The following is a 20268-nucleotide window of genomic DNA, read 5'->3' as shown; positions in this document are numbered from 1 at the left end:
TTGCATGTGTATAGTGTTCCACAAGAAGCTTATATTGTCTGCTTAGTTCATTGAAAAAGATCAACTGAGCTTAGAGTCAAAACTCAAACACCAGATTTTCCATGCTTCGTGTTTTTTTTTTGAATGTCTACAAGAGTCTAGACTACACTAACTTTTCACTCCACCTAAGTTTTTCTTCTTGTTTCTATTTTCTTTAAGAAATTTGTAGACATCCGCATAAAACAGACATTTAACAGACTCGGAGTGTGAAAGAAGGAGAAATAGAAGTAAGGGATGAAGATAGAAAGAAAAATGCAGTGTGTAGTGTCTGCATGGTCAGGTTCCTAACTCCTAACTATCATTACTCTTTTCTTTATGTTTTTCTCTTTTGGCTGAATTGCTATTTTTGAATTTTAAAATACATGCATTTGTTCACTTAGCAGCCACAGCCGAACCCTCTTGTCTTTGTTGTGGCCGGAATGCTTGACCAAGTCTTAGAATATAATATTTTAACAGGTAGCAACTACCCAAGGTCTTAAATTAAATTATCTCCGGCAAAGATTCGGATTCTTAATCATAAACGTTATTGAATAGTGCAACTAGATTAATAAATAATTGAATAGTGTTATACAACACTTACGGGTGCACATGGGTTGGGTTGGATGAATTTTAGTCAAAATAAAATTCGAACCGATCAAAATTGTCTGGGTTGGGTTGGATTGGATTTCACGAATTTCTTCTTCGGACCCGATCCGAACCAACCGACGAAGTTCGGATTGGGTTGGATGGATTGATTGGGTCATTATATTAAAATAATAATATATATGAAATATTAAAAAATCTTGTAAATATTATTATAAATTCAGAAAATGTTATAAAAAATACTAAATATGTTATAATACTAAATAGCATGAAAATGACACAAAAAGTTATACCAAATAGCATGAAATAATACCACATAAATGACATATATCCAAATATCATGAAAACATAAAACTTCATTACCAAATGACATGAAACAATCTAACATAAATAGTACCTAAAAAGTGAAAAGCAACACTAAATGTCATGCCATGACACCTAGAACTTAGATGTCTCCAACATGCCAAATAATATATATAGACATGTAACAAATAACTACGAACAAATACTCTAAGTTCAAATATGACAAATAACTACAAATACTTAAGTCTCAAAGTTTCAAAAAGTCATCACTCCGACACTAGCACTCAAAGTATGAGTAAAATTATAAAAAAGTTTATTATTATATGTATGGATTCTAGGTTGGGTTGGATGGATTTGAACTGAATCCGAAATCCGATCTGAACTTAGTTGGGTTGTAGTAAAATTCATCCGACTAACCCGATTACCCAATCCAACCCGCATTTTTTCTATTTGATCGGATTGGGTTGAACAGGTTCATTGGATCTACTCGGCCCATGTTCACCCCTAACAACACTATCAGAGTAGCACAAAAGGGAAATTCATGAACTGCATGAATTGCCGACACGCCTCTCTCAGTGGAGAAGATTCTTATGTGATTAAGTATGAATTGTAAATTTGAAATCGATGTAATAATAAAATTTATCAATGCATACAGTAAACAAGGTTATAAGAAATTGACCTACTTACTTGAAGTTTATCGATTTAAAAATCGTTTAGTTACGTATTATTGTTTGGCTTACTGAACTAGACGATATGTATAAGAGCATCTTTAATCGGGAGATTCTAATTTGGTGTCTTATATTTTTTTGTGGGTCCTTACTGCTACATAAGATGTAAGGTACTCATAAGAGCAGTACGTATTGTTGTTTGGCTAACTGAACTAAACGATACGTATAAGAGCATCTCCAATCGAGAGATCTTAATTTGGTGTATTAGATTTTTTTATTGGTTTGTGCTACTATATAGGATTTACGGTGTACCTATAAAATACCGGTGCACATTTTGTTCTAGTGATTAAGACCTTATTTTACATTTAATTAGACCCACAACACTACATATATTTATATTATTTATTTTCACTTAATATTAAATTAAACTTAATCGTTAATTCAATATAACTTAATTAATATTGGAAAAAAATACAATATAAATGTGGAAGTTCGAAATGGTGTGTTAAAAAAATTACAAGTTTGAACTATTTAGTGTGAATTATGTGTTTTGTGGAGGAAAAGGGGGAGGCAAATGGGTTCCAAAAACAGGCAAAAATTAGAACCCTGGCAAAAAGAAAAAAAAAGTTGGATTTCAACAAAAAGCCAAACAGGCAAAATACGACCGGCCTCACAAGTCACAAAAGGCCTAACTCTCTCACTCTCACTCTCTCTCCTCTCTCCTTTCTCACAGTTCGATCACCCTCTCTCCTCTCATGCTCTCTCCACCGCACCGAATCGAAGGTCTTACGACAATGAAGACGACCTTGTGGTCATTTGCATGTGGCGGATTTGAAGTGATGTAGGGTTTAATTTTTTTTTTATAGGTTTTTTTTCTATTGATGTTTAGTTTTAGGTTGTTATGATTTAGTTGTAATCTATAATAAAAAAAATTATTAATGAAATTCATCTTCAAATTCAGTTTATTTCCCTCTCTATTTTTACTTTGTTTTTTGTATTGAATGAGAGAAAAAAACTATTATTTTATTCTAAGATCTCACATTTGAAGGTATATGAGCTAAGGAACATATCTTAGCTATTTTCCTTCTCTCATACCATGTCATCAAACTCCAATGTTGGTATCTTGTTAGGAATAGATCTTATTTTACGATCTTATCTTAAACACCAGCATTGGATATGCTCTAAGTGACCAAGCTCATGTGTTTGGCCCAAAAATCCAACCGGAAACCTATATGACCAAGTTGCATGTTTGGAGGGGGACTCATCCACAAAGAGCCTTTAATTGATAAAGATGATGGAGGCTATGTTTGGTTTTACATTTAGACCCCAAATAGATGTTTGCCTTCTTTTTACATCATGTTTGGCAACTTTGAAAGTACTTTCATCAAATCTACTTTTAACCCCAAACCCACGTTCAGCTCAACTGAACTCCAGGGTCTCTTTTCTGTTGCATTAACGTTGAGCCAGTTTGCATTGTGTGCTAAAAGTGACAAAACTAATCTCGTTCATTCTTCAGCAGTTTACGACACTTATATGCTTTATATATCATCCAACTCTGCTTTGTAGTCGTCGCACAAGTTGTACGCGTGAGCGGTTCATGTAGTTTATATTGGCAAGTTACAAAATAATGAGCTCAGCCTTGAGGAAGTAGACTCATTCCATGAATGTCTCTTGACTTCGTCATGTAAACATTTTCTCGAAAAAGTGACGCTACCCAAGGGGGTTTTCCTGTTAAGGTTTTAATGAGTCATATTTTATTAAGTTGTGCCTCCATCGGGGGGGGGTCTTTAGGTTTCTGAGATGTAATTTCTTTGTGTTAGTTTCTTTTTTATTACTTCATCGTTCTTCCTTTTTGTATTGGGTTGAAGTACCCCTTATACTTCTTTGGCTTAAATACTCTAGAGGTCCCTAAAATTGTTTGGCGCATGCAAATAAGTCCCTGAAAAATATTTTTCCGATTCGGGATCCCTGAAATTTCTTTTTTAATCTAAATAAGTCCCTACCTGTGTTCTGAGCTTATGTGGCTCTTATTTTACACAGTCATCAATTCCAAGTGTATTTTCTATTTTTGTTATTTTCCAACTGTTAAAATTAATCCCTAACCCTAAGTTATTGTTAATCTAATTAATCCCTAATCCTAATTTATTCTTAATCTTATTAATCCAATAATTCATTCTAATTTTCATCCTCATTCTTCAACGTTCTGTTCATCTTCTTCTCCATCCTCCTTCTGCTTCTTTTTTTCTTGATCCCACCTTTTATCTCTTTCAAGATAAAACTCCATAACCCCAACAAACAAACACCAACCTAGGAAATATACCAAGAATTTCATCATCTTCTTGTTGAAAAGAAAGTAGAAAAATCTCCAACCCAGAAAAAAAAAAAACCCAAACCCATGACCAAATCCCACCTCACCTTCCCTTATCCAAAGTCTAGAGGAGTACTCCAGCCTCGTTGAGGAGAAGTCCTCGCAGTACGAAGCATCCGTCGCCATTTTGGGAGCCACGCTCGAAGCTTTGTCGACGCTCTCGAACCAGTCGTCGTGACCATGGAAGCCACACTTGCAACCACCCTTGAAGGTCGTCGTCGCCCTCGTAGCTACGCTCAGCTGGTCAGATCTAGAGTAAGGGTGCGTGGTGTGGTATGTTGTTCCCCTTCTTCTACCCATGTAACCTTGTTCCTTTTCCAATCGGGTCTTGTGCGATTTGGATTCTGTGAAGGTCGGATCTAGATCTTGTTCATACATTTTGCAGATTTGGCTTGTGCTTTTTCTTGGATATGTATATCTTTTCCATACATTTCGTAGATTACTAAGTTGTTGTTAGGACTGAGAGGTGAAGGTTGCTGGAGTTTCAATTTTTGAAGTTTGAAAGGTGAAGGTTGCTGAATTTTCTGGTGATTCAATTGCAAATCAGTTTTTTACGCACACTGATAGAGATTCTCAAAAGGGATTTTTTTCCCATACATTTTGTAGATAGGGATTAATTAGTTTTTTTTTTCCAGATAGGGATTAATTAGTTAGGGATTACTTTTGAGATTTAGTTGTTAATTATAATTCATTAATACACTTGGAATTAAAGAAAAAGAAAAAATACACGTGGAATTGATGACGGTGCAAAATAAGAGCCACATAAGCTCAGAACACGGGTAGGGACTTATTTAGATTAAAAAAGAAATTTCAGGGATCCCGAATCGGAAAAATATTTTCCAGGGACTTATTTTCATACGCCAGACAATTTCAGGGACCTACAGAGTATTTAAGCCTACTTCTTTCAATGTATTCTCTTTGCTTATAAAAAAAAACGAAACACATTGACAACTTCATGACATACATGTTGTTCATACGAGCAATTGATACCTTGGCTTGAAGAATTTTTCCATCAACTTTCGAAGAAGATGCTTTGCTTTTGTTCAAATCATCCCCCCTCTTTCCATTTAGGGATGAGATGAGTTTTCTCGTCAATTCACTCAACAATTCGCTATTCATGAACAATAGTGCCAAATTCCTCATCTTACGCAAAATATGAAGCAGCGAGAAAATGAATCACTTTGTGATTTCTTCCTGAGATTACACACAGAAATTATTAAGATCCTTAGTTGGGTTCTTAAAGAAATATTGAAGTTAGTATGCGAGGCCATAAGGGATAATACACCTTTTCAAGCTTCACTGGTAGCATTAGCTCCACTTAGTCAAGCGGAATTTCGTGCTAGAGCCATATAATATATTGACTTGGAAGAAGATTAGATCATTCTTTGTCAGAAACGAACTATGATTGTTAACTCATTTGCTGCCAGATTGGCTGGTGGAGGAAATTTTATAAGAGCTCGGAAGACGCATAAGAATACAATAAGGAGGAAACTCAGAATGACAAGGTCAACCAAAATTCTCGATGAAATCCAGCAAAAACATTTTTCATACAGTCAGTCCTAACATGAAGAAAATAACAAATTCAGGGTATTTTTAGTAAAATTGCAAGGTTCAACGAAAAAGTGATAAAAAGCCCATTCAACGTAATCCAACAAATTATTACTTTAGCTTTTAACACCTGGAATTCGTGCAATGGGTGAAAAATCACTTTCAACTTCAATCCAAACATAAGCGTTTTCCTGTCTTGCTTGCGTCTAGTGTTCTGTCCTTTTGAAAAAGACTCATAGGCACTTTTATCTTTGTATGATAGGTTCAAGTTATGCTTTCATGCATTTTAAGTAGACTATACAAACAGACAGATACTAGTAAATCTAAAAATCCTGACAAAGAAATGGCAAACGCTTAGCTAGAGTTTGTTATCCAGTCAAAGCAGTGAAAGAACTGCAAATTCTTCTTCCTATATTGTTTGAAGAAAAAAAAACTATAATCCCCTATAGGTGGGAAAGAAACCTTATTAGCCTGACAGAGTATAACAAGAATAAGAAGTCTAACATAGCAAACATGATAAATTCAGATGGAACAACGACCCGCTTCTAAAGTAAACAATTTAATGCTTGTTATTAAAGTTTGTATATACAACCGCAAATTGCCTTTGTAACATGTAAAATCATTGGCACACCCTATCTTTACAATGGAAGCCAATGCAATATATTGGTAGTATCTGCTATGTTTAGTCATCTAAATGTACAATTTCTATACTAATTACACAACGCCTGTCTACATGGTAAGATAATCCATATCTGTTCTTCATTTTCATATGCATTATAGAGCCTTTTGATCAAGTCTCTCATTCCAATTGAGGCAGCGAATCAAGCTGCGGAACCAATCACCAGTTTGGTCAAACTTGTTAACAGTTGCAAGGGGATGCTGACTCATGCATATTCTGACAGAGTCTCCTCTTGACAGTTTCTGCCTTCTCTTCCCATCAAATGAAACCCAGGCATTACTTCTTGCATCTTCTGGAATCTGTTAATAACAAACCCTATATGTAACTCACATCCTTTTACTAAACATAAATTATTAATCACAAATAAATGAAGCCTAAATCCAAAATCATGATTCACCAAGCCAGAGACAACTAAGGATGGCTTAAAAACGAAAACATCTTCTGGCAAAGAAGACAATTCATAAGCCATGAAATAATAATATCCAATGTGATTTTGGTTGTGATTTTGGTTGTGATTTTGGTTTTTTTGCTTTATACCACAGAAAGAACGATTAACTTCACCTTTAATTCTAGTTGAGCAGAATCTGGAAGAATGACTGGTCTGAATGAAAGCGAATGTGGACAGATTGGGGTGAAAAGTATGCACGGAACATTTGGATGGACCTGCAGTTTTCATTTTGTCATCAGATAAAAACATCAAGGAAGACAATGACGAAACTTAGTATAAAGCAACATTGGTTCATATGTTGTACTTACATGTCTTGCTGTTAGATGTATATTAGATTTCTTCTATCGTAGAAAATTATACAGGATGACTTCTGTGGTTTCTATACTACTAATTATAACTGTGAATAGCATAGCATGTACCCACCATCCGCAAGTGGAACAAATGTTTATTCATGGAACCTAAAATGTAATTTACTTCGATAAATGGTCACTATTTCTACATCAGATATTTTAGAAACTAAGCTGCAACAACATCATTTAAATCTAAATCCTACTTAAGGATTTGACATAAAATTCTTTTAGGTCTCCCTTTACCGTTAACCATTGAACTACCTTCCTTTTTATGTATGCTCCTTAACGAGCCAATTATCACTAGCTTCAGCCTCCTTGAAACATTACAAAAAATCACAGCCAATTATTTTAAGTTTCCACCTATACTTCAATGTCATCAAACACGCTAGACAGCTAGACACAACAGTCAGTGTTTACCTCTCTGGAGGAGAGAGAGAGAGAGAGAGAGAGAGAGAGAGAGAGAGAGAGAGAGAGAGAGAGAGAGAGAAAGAGAGAAAGAGAGAGAGAGAGAGGGAGAGCAAGAGAGGGAAGCTAATAATGACTTAAGATTCTAATAACTGTTATCCAAGTATTTGAAGGCAAGGATATCAGGTCAATAAATTTGATTATTTCCATAATGAGCAAAGCTCTATTACAAGCTTACCATGGAACCTCCAGCAGCTGTGGAATAGGCAGTACTTCCCGTAGGGGTGGCCACAATGACTCCATCACCTTGTACCTGAAAGATGACACTCATCATATAGGTGTGCCACTGCTTCACAAAACTGAGATATAATATTTCAAATATTCACTGCACTCTTCATATAAATGCCAAATATACATAGATATTTAGAGCGCAAACTATATATACACAAGAAACTTACTTTCGTTATATGTCGATCATGTTCGTAGCATTCAATTTTTGAAAGGTATGGATTAGAACCCCGATCAACAACAACCTCATTGAGGATGTGAAATACCTTCCCTGGCATTGCGTTACCATTACGAAAAATTTCACATCGGAGACGCATTCTAAGAGTAATGTAGACACCATCTCGTGTAGTATTTCCATGGATGACTTGTCGTAAGTCTTGCTTGTAGTCCTCAAACTATATTCGGAGAGAAGAAAGTAAGTCAAGCAAATGATATAGAAGCCACCTATATTATTTTATGATACAATAAATTATTCAATTGAAGCTTACATTATGAGAAGTCAGAAAACCAAGGGAACCAAGGTTAAATGACACAATAGGGGGAACAGCAGTTCTGAATAGATTTGATGCATGCAGTATGACACCATCTCCACCCAAGCATGCCACAAAATCTACTTTCTCATGTAGATCACTGAATCAAAGGCATATGTTAAGCAAACACTGAATGGAAACACAGGTTTTTAAGGAAACAAAAATGATCTGACGTGAATTCACATACATTTACAATTACAAACTCCAGTACCTGGTATCTTGAGTATAGAAGGTCTGAACAAATCCAAAGCCTGGAATTCTAGCCAGTATATCATGAACATCAGGTTCGACAAGAACACTCATTTTCTCTTGGTGATATAGAAAAGAAATGACCTGCAGATTAGATGAAACTTTATTGAGAATGGATGTAGTCAAATTATTTCCAAAACTTCATAATAAATGCTTATAATTTCCAAGAGTACTAAAAAATGAAGAAATGCTCTTCAAATACTATGCAAAACTACCCAAGTTTCATTTTTCCTATACTCGACACCTTTATTACGAAAGGAAATAGACAACCCTGTCTCTGGTCCATTCATATCAGCGACAACCAACCAAACATGTTCCAACCACCCCCAAAATATTGTGTGCAAAAATTCTGCAACTATCTTCTATGACACCTAAATGTTGTAAATATAATACTTTAAATGAAATCCTATCTACTACAAGCTTCTATTCAGAGTCTATACAAAACTTATTGAGAAATATAATATAAATCATCCTTGTGTGCCAACAGCTTAAAGTTTAGCAATAGTTAATTCATGACATGGTATCAAAGCCAATTGTCACCCTATTTTTCGAATAGAAAATTAAATTTTAACACAAGATAGGTGGACCTGTGAAATATCCACATTTCAAAAAGCTTAAAATCCTTCGTGTGTCGTCACCAAACAACTTAAGGTTTTGGCAGAGCTGATTCGTGACGACTTCCATGCATATTTGTAACATAATTATATAATTGAAAAAGTATTTATAGACTAGAAAGAATAATTATAAAATACATTTTCATTATTTTAATCTTTGCATCTATTAACAAGTAAACATGAAGGAGGGATTCTCAAGAAAGGATTGTTAATTAGATAGGCTTCATGCTTATCTCAAGCATGAGTAATTTATTATATGGGACAAGCCGAGTCTGACCCACTCACTAAAATCTCAACTCAACTACAATCCATCAACTATGGTTTCTTCAGATCAACCAGGAGGGTGGGGGGGGGATTAGTATATAAAGTTGATCAAAGATACAACATCAAGCATGTTGACATGTTCTATGCTAAATATTGGTCCTAAAAATCAACTTCAGAAATTCTCATTTCTAGACCAATAATTACCAGAGGACCATTTCTCTGAACCACACTTATGCTTGTTAGAGTCTAATAAAATCATTACCATTTTTGCTTCTTCCATTAGTTCGTCCCCCAGCTTTTTCAACACTAACACATTCTTTGGTGTAGTCTTCCACATAAGCATCTGTTGCTGGGTGCTAGGGTGAGAGAAAGCCAAAGAAGATTCAGTCACCTTTTCTCTAGCACAGGAGAATCCATCTGTTCGAACTAGGAACATCTCCGCTTTCTTCCTTGACTGCACCCTTACAACTCCTGTTGAAGATGCACACATATCTCCTTCAACAGATCCCAAGTCTTCATCATGTAAGGCTAACCCAGCCTTAACCATGCCATCTTCAACCCTTTCAGAGCTAGATGTCACATTATCATTGTTTGCAATGTTGGAGACATTGCCATTAGTCACATGATGCAATCCTCCTTTACTAAATGCATTTACTGTTGACCTAACAGAACTAGACGTACTCCCATTCACTAACTTCAAATTGCCACCACCTGTAATCTGGGACTCTCCAGACGGATAATCAACATGGGTTGCCCCATTTGAACTTTCAGGTTTTACAGTTTTCGGTACAGGATTAGCACCAGTGTCAACAATCACACCCTTCTGTAGTCTACCAACATGCAATTTCCTTGATTGTGGAGATGAGATCTTCCTGCTTCCCATAAATTTGGACATCTCTGCTTTGGAAAAGATATCACGAGGAGGAACTTGAGCTTTTAAAGGGTTAATTTCACTGAAGAAACTTGGAAAAGATCCTTCCTCATTAGCAGCAGTGGTTTTTAATAATTTCCCATTATCAGGAGTAGTTCCAGTTAAGGCCGCATTACCTTCTGTTTTTTCATCATAATTGTTTTCAGTGTTGATTCTATCAGAGCCTGCATTGTCTTGCGATGAATCGATATCTTTTTCCAGGGAGGATCTCTCTGCAGTCAGTGAAGAGTCCAGCAGTTCCCCAGATCCATTTCTATAAATTTTATAGGGAGCAACTGGTGGATTAGAATCAATCTGTGATGTAGAACGAGTCGTGTACTGCCTCCATCGGGAGACCATGGAAAATGTTCTCCAAACTCCCTCCTTGCTGTGAAGATATATAGGCCTTTTGCTGCAATCTGAAACATAAGATGCAAACCTCATAACCTGTTCCATTGTAGGTGCAGTCATAACTTCAACTGGGATTTTCACCAACTCAATTCTTCCAGACGAAATAGCATCTTGCAAAGCTGGTTGATAGAAATGATCTTTGACATTCTCCGCTCTAAGATCTATGATCGTTTTATATCCTTTATCCAGTAACCACTTTAAGCCTTCTTCTGTTACCTGACCACCAGTCCAAAAAGCTGCCTCGGAGTCTTTGGATTCTGCCTCATCTTTAGAACTAGACAAATATACAGGACTCCAATTTGCAAACACTGTATGACAAGGACAACCCTCCCCGCGAGGAAAACCAGGATCATAGCAGACATTCTTCAGTCTCTGAAGTTTCCTCCATACATTCAAGCTTCGGTCGTCACCAGGTTCTAAATAATTCTCAAGGGCAACATGCAAGCTCTCACAACACCTTTTCATTTCCCTCCTAAAAACAGCAAGCGGAGGGAGCTTATCCTCCATCGTAGTCGCCGTACTAACCTCAACAACACGAAAGGGCTTCGTAATCAATGACCTTCCGGAAAGAACATCCTCTCTCCCTTTGTTCACAAGGGATATCATGCATCCAAGGACAGAAACTATTTTATCTTCTAACTGAGGCTTCTCCTCCGACGAAACCTCATACGAGACACTACATTCACCGGTCAACGGATTACATAACGCATCCATTAAAGCAGAATGAAGCCTTTCAGAATTCCTAAAAATCCTACAATATGCCTCCACTTCAGCAATATCACCTGGAACTGGACCCATCCATGATAACTGTGATGGATCATGAGACTGGAGGGAATTGAAGCTCTAAAATGGAAAAAAAAAATCAAAAACAAATTTGGAAAAATAAATGTTAGTCCGTCACATAAATTCCATGATTAATTCATATAAAAAAAAGGAAAAAATAAATATACAACAGAATAAAAAGAAGACATTACAATTACAATGACCCTAATAATAGTAGATTAAATTAAATCACAGGTGCAAAAATTAACATAATATTTATATACAATATAAAAAAGAAACACTATAACAGTGTGAAATTGAATAGAAAACTGAATACAGTGACAAAAAGAAGAGAAGAAAAGGCTAGAATCTTTGAAACTATGACAGTGTGAGATGGAAGAAGAACACTAGAACAGTGAGTTACCGGAGAGTCGAGACCGAAGCTCAAGGAAAACGAGTTGGAGAGTTGAGCGGTGATGACGAACTTGAGGTGTTTTCGTCGAAGCTTTCTTCTTCCATTCCTGTGAAACTCGAAGCCGAAGCCCATGATTCTAGCATTGGTGAGCTGCGACGACGACGGTGGCGGCGGCTTGAAGAAGCAGAGGCACGACGACGGTGGCAGAACGACGTCGGAGAATGCCATGTCGACACATGCTACCATCGGCGTTCAAGAACCAATTAAAAAAAATAAAAAAGAAATGATCTTCTTTTTTATTTATTTTTCTTGATGAAGCATTATTGTTGTTATTTACTATTTATTTATTTGAGTTGAAAAAGAAGAAGAAAATGGTGTGTGGTGTGAAGATGGAGGGGATAATAGGAATTTTGGTGGTGGAGGCAACATGTCTGGTCTGTTTGATGGACATGTCATTTGCCATATAGTTTGAGTTTCCTCTCCTTCATGATGTGATGGTGTGCCTAATTTTCTAGAGTTATCCATTTTTTGTTTCTTCTAATTTGATTGGACCACGTCACTAGGGCAACATATCTGATATCTATTGTTGCTTGCTGCAACTTTAAATCAATTATGTAGTACCCCTACTTGTTTTTGGGTGTGATACCCACATTAAGTTATTTGATAAATTATTACTATGTTGTTCTACGTAAATTTTACATTTTCTCAAATTTTCTTTTACTTTTCAATTAACTCCATTCCATATAATTCATTTTTTGATGAAAAATGGATGAGTAGTGAAGACGAATGATGATGATGGTGATGTGCGTCACATGACCATATTTGACGGAAGAACAAAGGTTAAAAAACACAACAAACAAATTTCACATCTCTGGTAACGTAATACTACATTACTATGATATAATAAAATCAAATTTTTAACCGATATATAAGTTTTTACAACTAATTTAACTCATTTTAGGTACCACGCCTTGAATTGACTCAATGTACCACAGCAAGCACCATCTTCTTTTGGGGTGGTCTAAGGTTGGTTTATCCATGTGAATGTTCAACTTTGTCAAGTGTAAGAGTTAATTAAGTTAGTTTATAAAAGAAGGAAATGTTTATGTGATTTTTAATTGTGTCAAATGTCGGATAAAACATCGGTCGATTGATCGATATTTGACACAATCAGGCACTTCGGGGTATTATTGTTTCCTTCTTCTATGGGCTAGGTTTCTTGACGCTTACACTTTAAGTGACGAAATTGAGCATTCACTCAAAATTCAGATAATTCAAACTAAATGAATTTACTATATTCTTTTGGGTGGTCTAAGTTTGGTTTATATGAATTTTGTGTGAATGTTTAATTTCGTCTCTAAAAGTGTAAGAATCACTTAAGTTAGTCGAATTTGAATAATGAAAAATTAATTTTATTTCTAAGAATAAATGACATTTATTAAGAATATATTTTTAAGTTTTACAAAATTAGACATGTATTGTTATATGATTAATGAAGCTGATGAAATAGATATAAAAAACTTAATAAACAAAGTTTGTAATTCTTTCTATCAACCATGTAATCTAAGTTTTATCTTACTTTTCTTGTTCCTCTAATTGGAGGAATACCATAGTTATGCTAGAGTATGGGAGTGAGACCAAGAAGAGGGGATCTATAATGGGCTTAAGAGATAAGATTAGAGTAGTGATCCAACACCACATTTTCCTAAATTTAACATCGTTGCTTCCAAAACGAAAAAAAATGTTCTAACGTCGTTAGTTCAACCTTGGTGCACTCCTCTGCCTTTCTACCATTTCCCCCAACAGTTGCCTCTATCCTTTTTGCCATCCAACCATTGCTGCCAAGGTTGTAATCTGTAATTAGAATGGTAAGAATTTATCAACCATTAGACACCCATTTGATCGAACACCTGGGGTGCACCAGTTCCCTCCTTACTCTTAACAACGACTCCATGGAAATTTCTACTTTTGACAGGATGATGGGGTGGTGCTGCAATTAAATTTGTGATGATGAGATAGAGTATATTAGATGCTGGAGGTTACATGGAGATCCTGAGAACCGAAGGTGAAGACAGGTGAATTAGAATCAATAGTAGTCAGATGATGTAGTTGTATAGCAGTAGATTAATTCGTCTTTGAAATTGGAAAAACATACTAGAACCAGATCAATTCATGACGATAAAACCTGGAAGACCAGATTGCAAGGAGAACAAGGTAGAAAAAGCTCTGCGTTCACCTCCTATGTTGTGCGTTTCAATGTGACAGAGTTGCTATTTTATGGGTAAAATCAATCAATAATACTATTAAAAGAGCAAAGGTTCAAAGGACCAAATGCTGATGTGTCGCAACCACAAGCATTCTGCTCTCTCATGCAATCTTAGACTTAGTGGAATTCCACATGGCATTCTACAAGCTCTTATCTCCTTTTTACTGTACACGTGGCATTTCCTTCTTTTTTCTGTTTTTTTATCATGCTCCACTCACCATTCTCTCTCCCACTATCTTCCTTCATTATTAAGAACTCATTCTCTCTCTATCTCATTCTTATTTTTCTCTCTCCCACCCAAAGTCTCATTAAATCCATCCATCCTCTAAGGTTCTTCCATCTTCTACTATGCGCACGTTCCACGAGTTTTTTTACAACAATTGTAGCCAATCAAATGATTTCATACCCACTATCACTTCTAAAGCATGTGTGAAAATATCAATCTTCCTATTTCTTTCTCCAAGACCAATTAATAATCTGCAATACCTAGAATTTCAATTACTAATGGGGCCTACCTACTTTTCTTTCAAATTTCTTATTTGAAATACAAAATTAAGACCCTCTTTTTTTTTTAAACTTCATTTAATGATTTACTAAACCAATTGAAAATTCCCAATGCATCTCCTCACCTATTCAGAAGCAAATTTTCTGACCCTCTTTAATTTTAGAAATTTTAAATCCAGTTCTCTCCCCTCATCCCCATGTATCCAATTAATTATATTTTTCCAATTTCAAATTCTAGAATTTATCCATTGCCGTGTCTATCACGAAGTGTTCCAATCTCATGAGTTGCACCTCAGTTACCAATGCCACTTACTTTTGTTTTGAATTTGAAAATTCAAAAATTTCAAATGCAAATGTTATCAATCCCTTTCTCATAAATGCCAACCCTTTGGAATAACCCAGGATTTCGACCATCTTCTTTTTCTATTAAAGTCCATTTGCTGTTGTTCTCTAATCATGAACAACCCCTACACGACACCACCACAGCCGCTTCAAATCCTATGCCATCCGCTTCCAAAACCCCTCCTTCAGGGCCTTTTTATCGGTTGAGAAGATTTCAGAGTTCTTTCCACACCAATTTTTCCCCCATCTGAGCCCAACGATCTCTTCCTCTTCTCTGCCTAGAAACCCCATTGATTTTCGTTCTAACGTATGCTGAAGAGCTCGAAATCCTTCCAAGGACTGGGTTCTGGTGAGACCCATAACCTGACCTTGGTCGCCACAAATCTGGCACAAAGGTTCGCAACCCCCCTCTCTGATAAACCAAATCTTTAATTTGTATATATTGATTTCTTCTAGCTTCCATTCATGTCTTCTTTCTATTTGGATTGTGTACTGGCTTAGCTTATATATTCATAAGAATTTGGAAGAGAAGCATATGTATTGAATATTATAGATTATGATGTTGAAAGTTTTGGTTTTGTTCTGATGAAGCCTGACTTTGAGTGCAGAATCCAGAACCTACAGTTGATTTCTACACAGTGGCAAATGTGAAGCATCAACATGAAGTTAATGTTGGTAATATTCTACATAATTGTTCTTATAGTGAATCTAGATTCTTTAACATTGATATATCGGTCCAAATAGTATTTCCCACCTTTCTATCTCTTCACTCAGCATGCACGTTGATGATATGTTTTCATTCATTATGCTAATGTCTTTAGTTATTGTACAGGTTGTTGGAAACCTTTTAATGGAGTCATTGAAAAGAGGAAGGCATACTCCATAGATCAATGTAAGAATACAGTTTCAATTTTGTGTAGAGAAGTTGTGGAGCATATTTGTTTCCTCAAATCCTGTGTTAGAAGCATCATGAACTCAAATAGAGCTAGATTTTCTAGAGCCTTTATGAACTTTTCTAAGTACTCATTTCATGCACACTGCTGCTGTAATTCAAACTAAAATATCTGCATTTTCCCTAGCCTTATTGCTGATTAGTTTTGGGACTTATATCTATCTTTTTTATTTGTAGGACTTTCTAAGTCAACTTTCTGGTGCAGATAATGATGAGTTTGATGGAGAAAATTAGAATGCTTCTGACTTCCTTCTACAGGTTTCATTTTCCTCTAATGCTTGCTTCTCTATCCTGATTTAATCTATGGGTGCCTATATAGGTTGCGTTAGAAAATATAATTTTCTCTTTTATCATTGATCTTCAAGTTAATTCTTTATCTGACTATATTATCATTCTAATTTTAACTACAGTGGTATTAAGTTTTAAAGTGTATCAATGCCTGTTGGTTGGTTGCAGAAGACCCTAAAGTCATCCCAACCCCAAAATCCATTTGTTCTGCATTCTTATTCTCATTATCTTATTCAATTCTCTGTAATATAGTGAGTAGGTTAAACGAGTGGATTTTTTTTCTTCATCATTTCAATTCACTCTTGGAACTCGAGGGAGGAATAGCTAAGTGTACCTTTTTTTATTTATTCTCTTAAACTTTGCTTCTTTCTCTTCAATCCTCTTCTTTTCTTGGCATTTTGGTGAACATATGGTGAGCCAATTTAGTTAAAGTTTACAAATATTAATGAATAGGTTTCAATTCTAATAAGAAGTGTTGCAGTGACCTTCTCCAACAACTTGAAAGCGTGTAACTATTTACATTTAGTTTATGAAAACATTTGTCAGAGGTCTTTGTGAATTTTGGTGATGAGTGATTCACAAGCAGGCTTTAAAAAGTAATGAATGAAGGATATGTCTTTAAATGTAAGTCTGAATCTATTAGTATATATCTCTTAAGTTTGAAAAATTCATTAGAATGTTATGTATTTTCACTTTGGTACTTTCCATGACTAAGTCATTTTCTATGCAATGCTTGAGCTATTATTCTAATTGTACTTTAACATTTTATATCAAAATTCGAATGATGATAATCATGTTTAATTTATTGTTTAGGTTGTCACTGGAAAGAGGCATGCTTAGTCCATAGAGCAATGTAAGAAGCTTGGGAATTGGTCGTCGAATGCCATACTTTCCGGCATTTCAAGGAAGAGATGTTACAACATTACATCCAAATATGCAAGAACATTAGCTCTACAAGAAAAATAGACTCATTATGTTAAGTGAAATTAGCCAATGAAGTTTATCAAGAATGTTAGCTGCCACTGAAATGGACTGAGAAGATTAAGAACTATCATAGATACTAATGCGATAAACAATTCTTTGAGGCAGATTATTGACGTGACACTTTTATATGATGAATTATTCACCCCATGTTAGGAACATGGTAAAGGTTGAATGTTGAAGTGTAGTATCTCTTTTTTACAGTTTGGTGCTTCCTTTTTTTTTTACTGTGTCTGTCAGTGATGCTATTAAGTTTTCTGATTTTAACTCAATTGGGGAGCTGAAAAAGATTTTTTATGTAATTAGGTTTATTTTAATTTTCGTAAATTTTAAAATAACTTTTGGAGTAAAACATGTGTGTATTATATGAAAATTTTATAGTAAATATTTAGTTTCTTTCACTCTTTTTTTTTTCAAATTACAGGTAAAAAACTCCCACGAGAGGTACATTGAACCTGAAAATACTTTTAAGTTTAAATGAATAGAAAAATACATTTTCATATAATTAAAGTTCTTTTTATCGTAATTTTTAAAATAATTTTTAGAGTTAGTATCAATATATAAAAGTATGAAAATTTTATAGTAAAATATGTCATATTGGAACTAGAAAATATTAATATACATAATTTCGAATTTCATATGTTCATTACACGAACATGAATAGTTTAATTACATGTAATGTAAATAATTTTATATTGAAACTAATATAAAAATTAATTTACAGAGTAACAAATGAATTAGTACGTATATAGTCTATAATTTTTTATAGCAAAAGTAATATATATATATATATGTATATATATATAATTACAGAGTTATTTACGTATATAGTCTATATTTATTTATGTTTAAATTACAGAGTTACAAGTTACTACAAGGAGGACCGGGCATGGAAATACTTTCATGTAGAAATCTCTCAGGGAATAACACAATAGTAGCAGAAGTGGTTTTTTCGTTGAGGCAACTGTTTAAATATTTTGGTCAATTGGTGTAAATTTATGTCTTTTTAAAAGCTGTCGACATATTATTGTGCTGATTTATACTTATTTATTTATTTATAAAGTATGAATTAATTGATATATGCTCCCCGTGCAACGCACGGGTGAAAAATCTAGTGTAACAGAGTTTCTCAACGGTGTTTGATAATGTAATGTTGACGTGTAAATTATAAATGACATGTTAAATTTTGATTGGAGAGACGGGATAGGAGACACACTCATGGGGACAGCTGATTTCCATCTCATCTTTACTCAAAACCTTAAGGTAATGAGTCTATGAGTCTTCACACTTATATTATCTTTGATTAACATATTATTAACCAAATGTGAGACTTTTTCCTGACACTTAAAATTACCAACGTTACACTACCAATATTATATGAAACACTAGCCATTGGCTTTGATCACCTTTCTCAACAGGTCTAACTTTTCAGCTATTAGAAAAGATGTTGAAGGATCAACTTACACTCGTGTCTTATACCACAGATCTTACCCCATCAATAACTATAGATGAAAATATACAGCTAACAACTCATCACCTTCATTATTTGTGCCAAATTTTGTAAAATTTTAAGAAATATAAGTTTGTATAGTTTTTATTTTCACATATATTAAAATGTCCATATGACGCTAATCTTGATGTATCTAAATAACATACTAAATGATTTTGGATTCATGTAAAATTTTATAGATATGATCTATATGGTAGTAACTTTGAATCAAACGGTGGGTTTCATGATATAACATTATAACTATCCTACGTAAAGTTATTGAATAGTGTAAGATTAGTGTGTCAAACACGAGTGTAAGTTGATCCCTCTTCCGAACTTAGAAAATAATAATGTAGAATAAGGATCATACAGCTTCTCTTCATACTACTCATGTTTAGCACTTTGATTCAAATAAACGGTATGATGTTAAGCTTTTATCTTCATTATTGGTGAGTTTAGGACAAATAGGAAAAACTACAAATAGATTGGTCTGAGTTTATGTAACGGGTATGGTGATTTTAACATATAAAAGTGTTGAGGCTAGATGTTTCCTAATCAGTATTAAATAATCACCTTACTTAGAGAGACAAACAATTCTTATGAAGGTGCACAAGGTGTGTGTACATATGATTTTGAAGTGCCAAACTCCATTAATCTCATGATTGGTCAAAGTAATTACCCAAACTCCATTAAAACAATTCTTAGAGATTAAGTTGCAATTCCACCCACACCAATACAAAGCGCGCAAGAGTGCATACACGTGTCTGAGGACCATATGGGTATTTTTCAGTTTGGATCAACCCAATGAACATGATAATACAAACCAAACCAATGTTTGGTTAGAATTTATGTAGTTAATCGATCACATTATGTTAAACTCGAATTGGTTGTCCAAGGATAAATTGGTTAGAATTTATTTGTCAATTGCATAAATTTTGATCGACCATGGCATTCATTTAGAATTAATGTGTTAACCATTGAAAAATTGGCGACATAACATAATTGTTCATTCAATTGTTAGTAGGTTCGACTCCTCTAAAGCGAAGGAACTCACTTTACAAGGAAAAGTTAATATCACAACCTATGATTGAGTTACATTATTGACTTTTGAAAGCAGGTAAACAATATTAATGGTTGTGAGACTTACATCTAAAGTCACTCTCTTGGGTTAAATCCATTGTTAGTAACTAACATCTAATTATAGCTGTTTGATGTTCTAAACTTTTAGATATTACAGCATTTGTATATCTATTTTCTGAAACATCTCGTTACTGCTTCAGGACGAAAAATCTAAGCAGACGAAACTTTTTTTTATCTTCATTTAATGAATCAGTGATCCTCTAGCACAAGCAACAAGCAAAATGGAAGGTTCAATTTTAACAGACATGAATGCTCATTCACAACTGGGGAGAATGAAAGGTAGAAAGAGTGAAGTTATTTGTTATCGGTCTTGCTTATAACCGTATGTAACTTTAGAGCATGTGACCGTGCCTCTCGCAGTGTTTCAGGCCCTCATTGTTGTATGTTCTTTTTTTAGAATTTAATAATTATTTGCTAGGATCTAGCATCCCTTGTACTAAGCACAGAGTGCAACATATTTTGCATCGAACATA

At 34.7% G+C, this 20268-nt stretch overlaps 1 protein-coding gene across 1 annotated transcript; it reads right to left on the bottom strand.

Moving 5' to 3' along the window:
• Positions 1–6051: 6051 nt before the first annotated feature.
• LOC130734327 (NAD kinase 2, chloroplastic-like) lies at positions 6052–12270 on the bottom strand. The gene is made up of 8 exons (XM_057586688.1): positions 11843–12270; positions 9598–11499; positions 8420–8541; positions 8167–8308; positions 7849–8073; positions 7629–7703; positions 6749–6850; positions 6052–6486 (listed from the first exon to the last, which is right to left on the bottom strand). Exons 1-8 carry the CDS (start codon positions 12077–12079, stop codon positions 6283–6285), a joined length of 3009 nt encoding a protein of 1002 aa, XP_057442671.1. The 5' UTR covers positions 12080–12270; the 3' UTR covers positions 6052–6282.
• Between the last annotated feature and the right edge of the window lie 7998 nt (positions 12271–20268).

Source organism: Lotus japonicus, chromosome 1, assembly GCF_012489685.1.
Source record: "Lotus japonicus ecotype B-129 chromosome 1, LjGifu_v1.2".
NCBI classification, from domain to species: domain Eukaryota; kingdom Viridiplantae; phylum Streptophyta; class Magnoliopsida; order Fabales; family Fabaceae; genus Lotus; species Lotus japonicus.
This window is presented reverse-complemented; position numbering and strand designations above follow the sequence as displayed.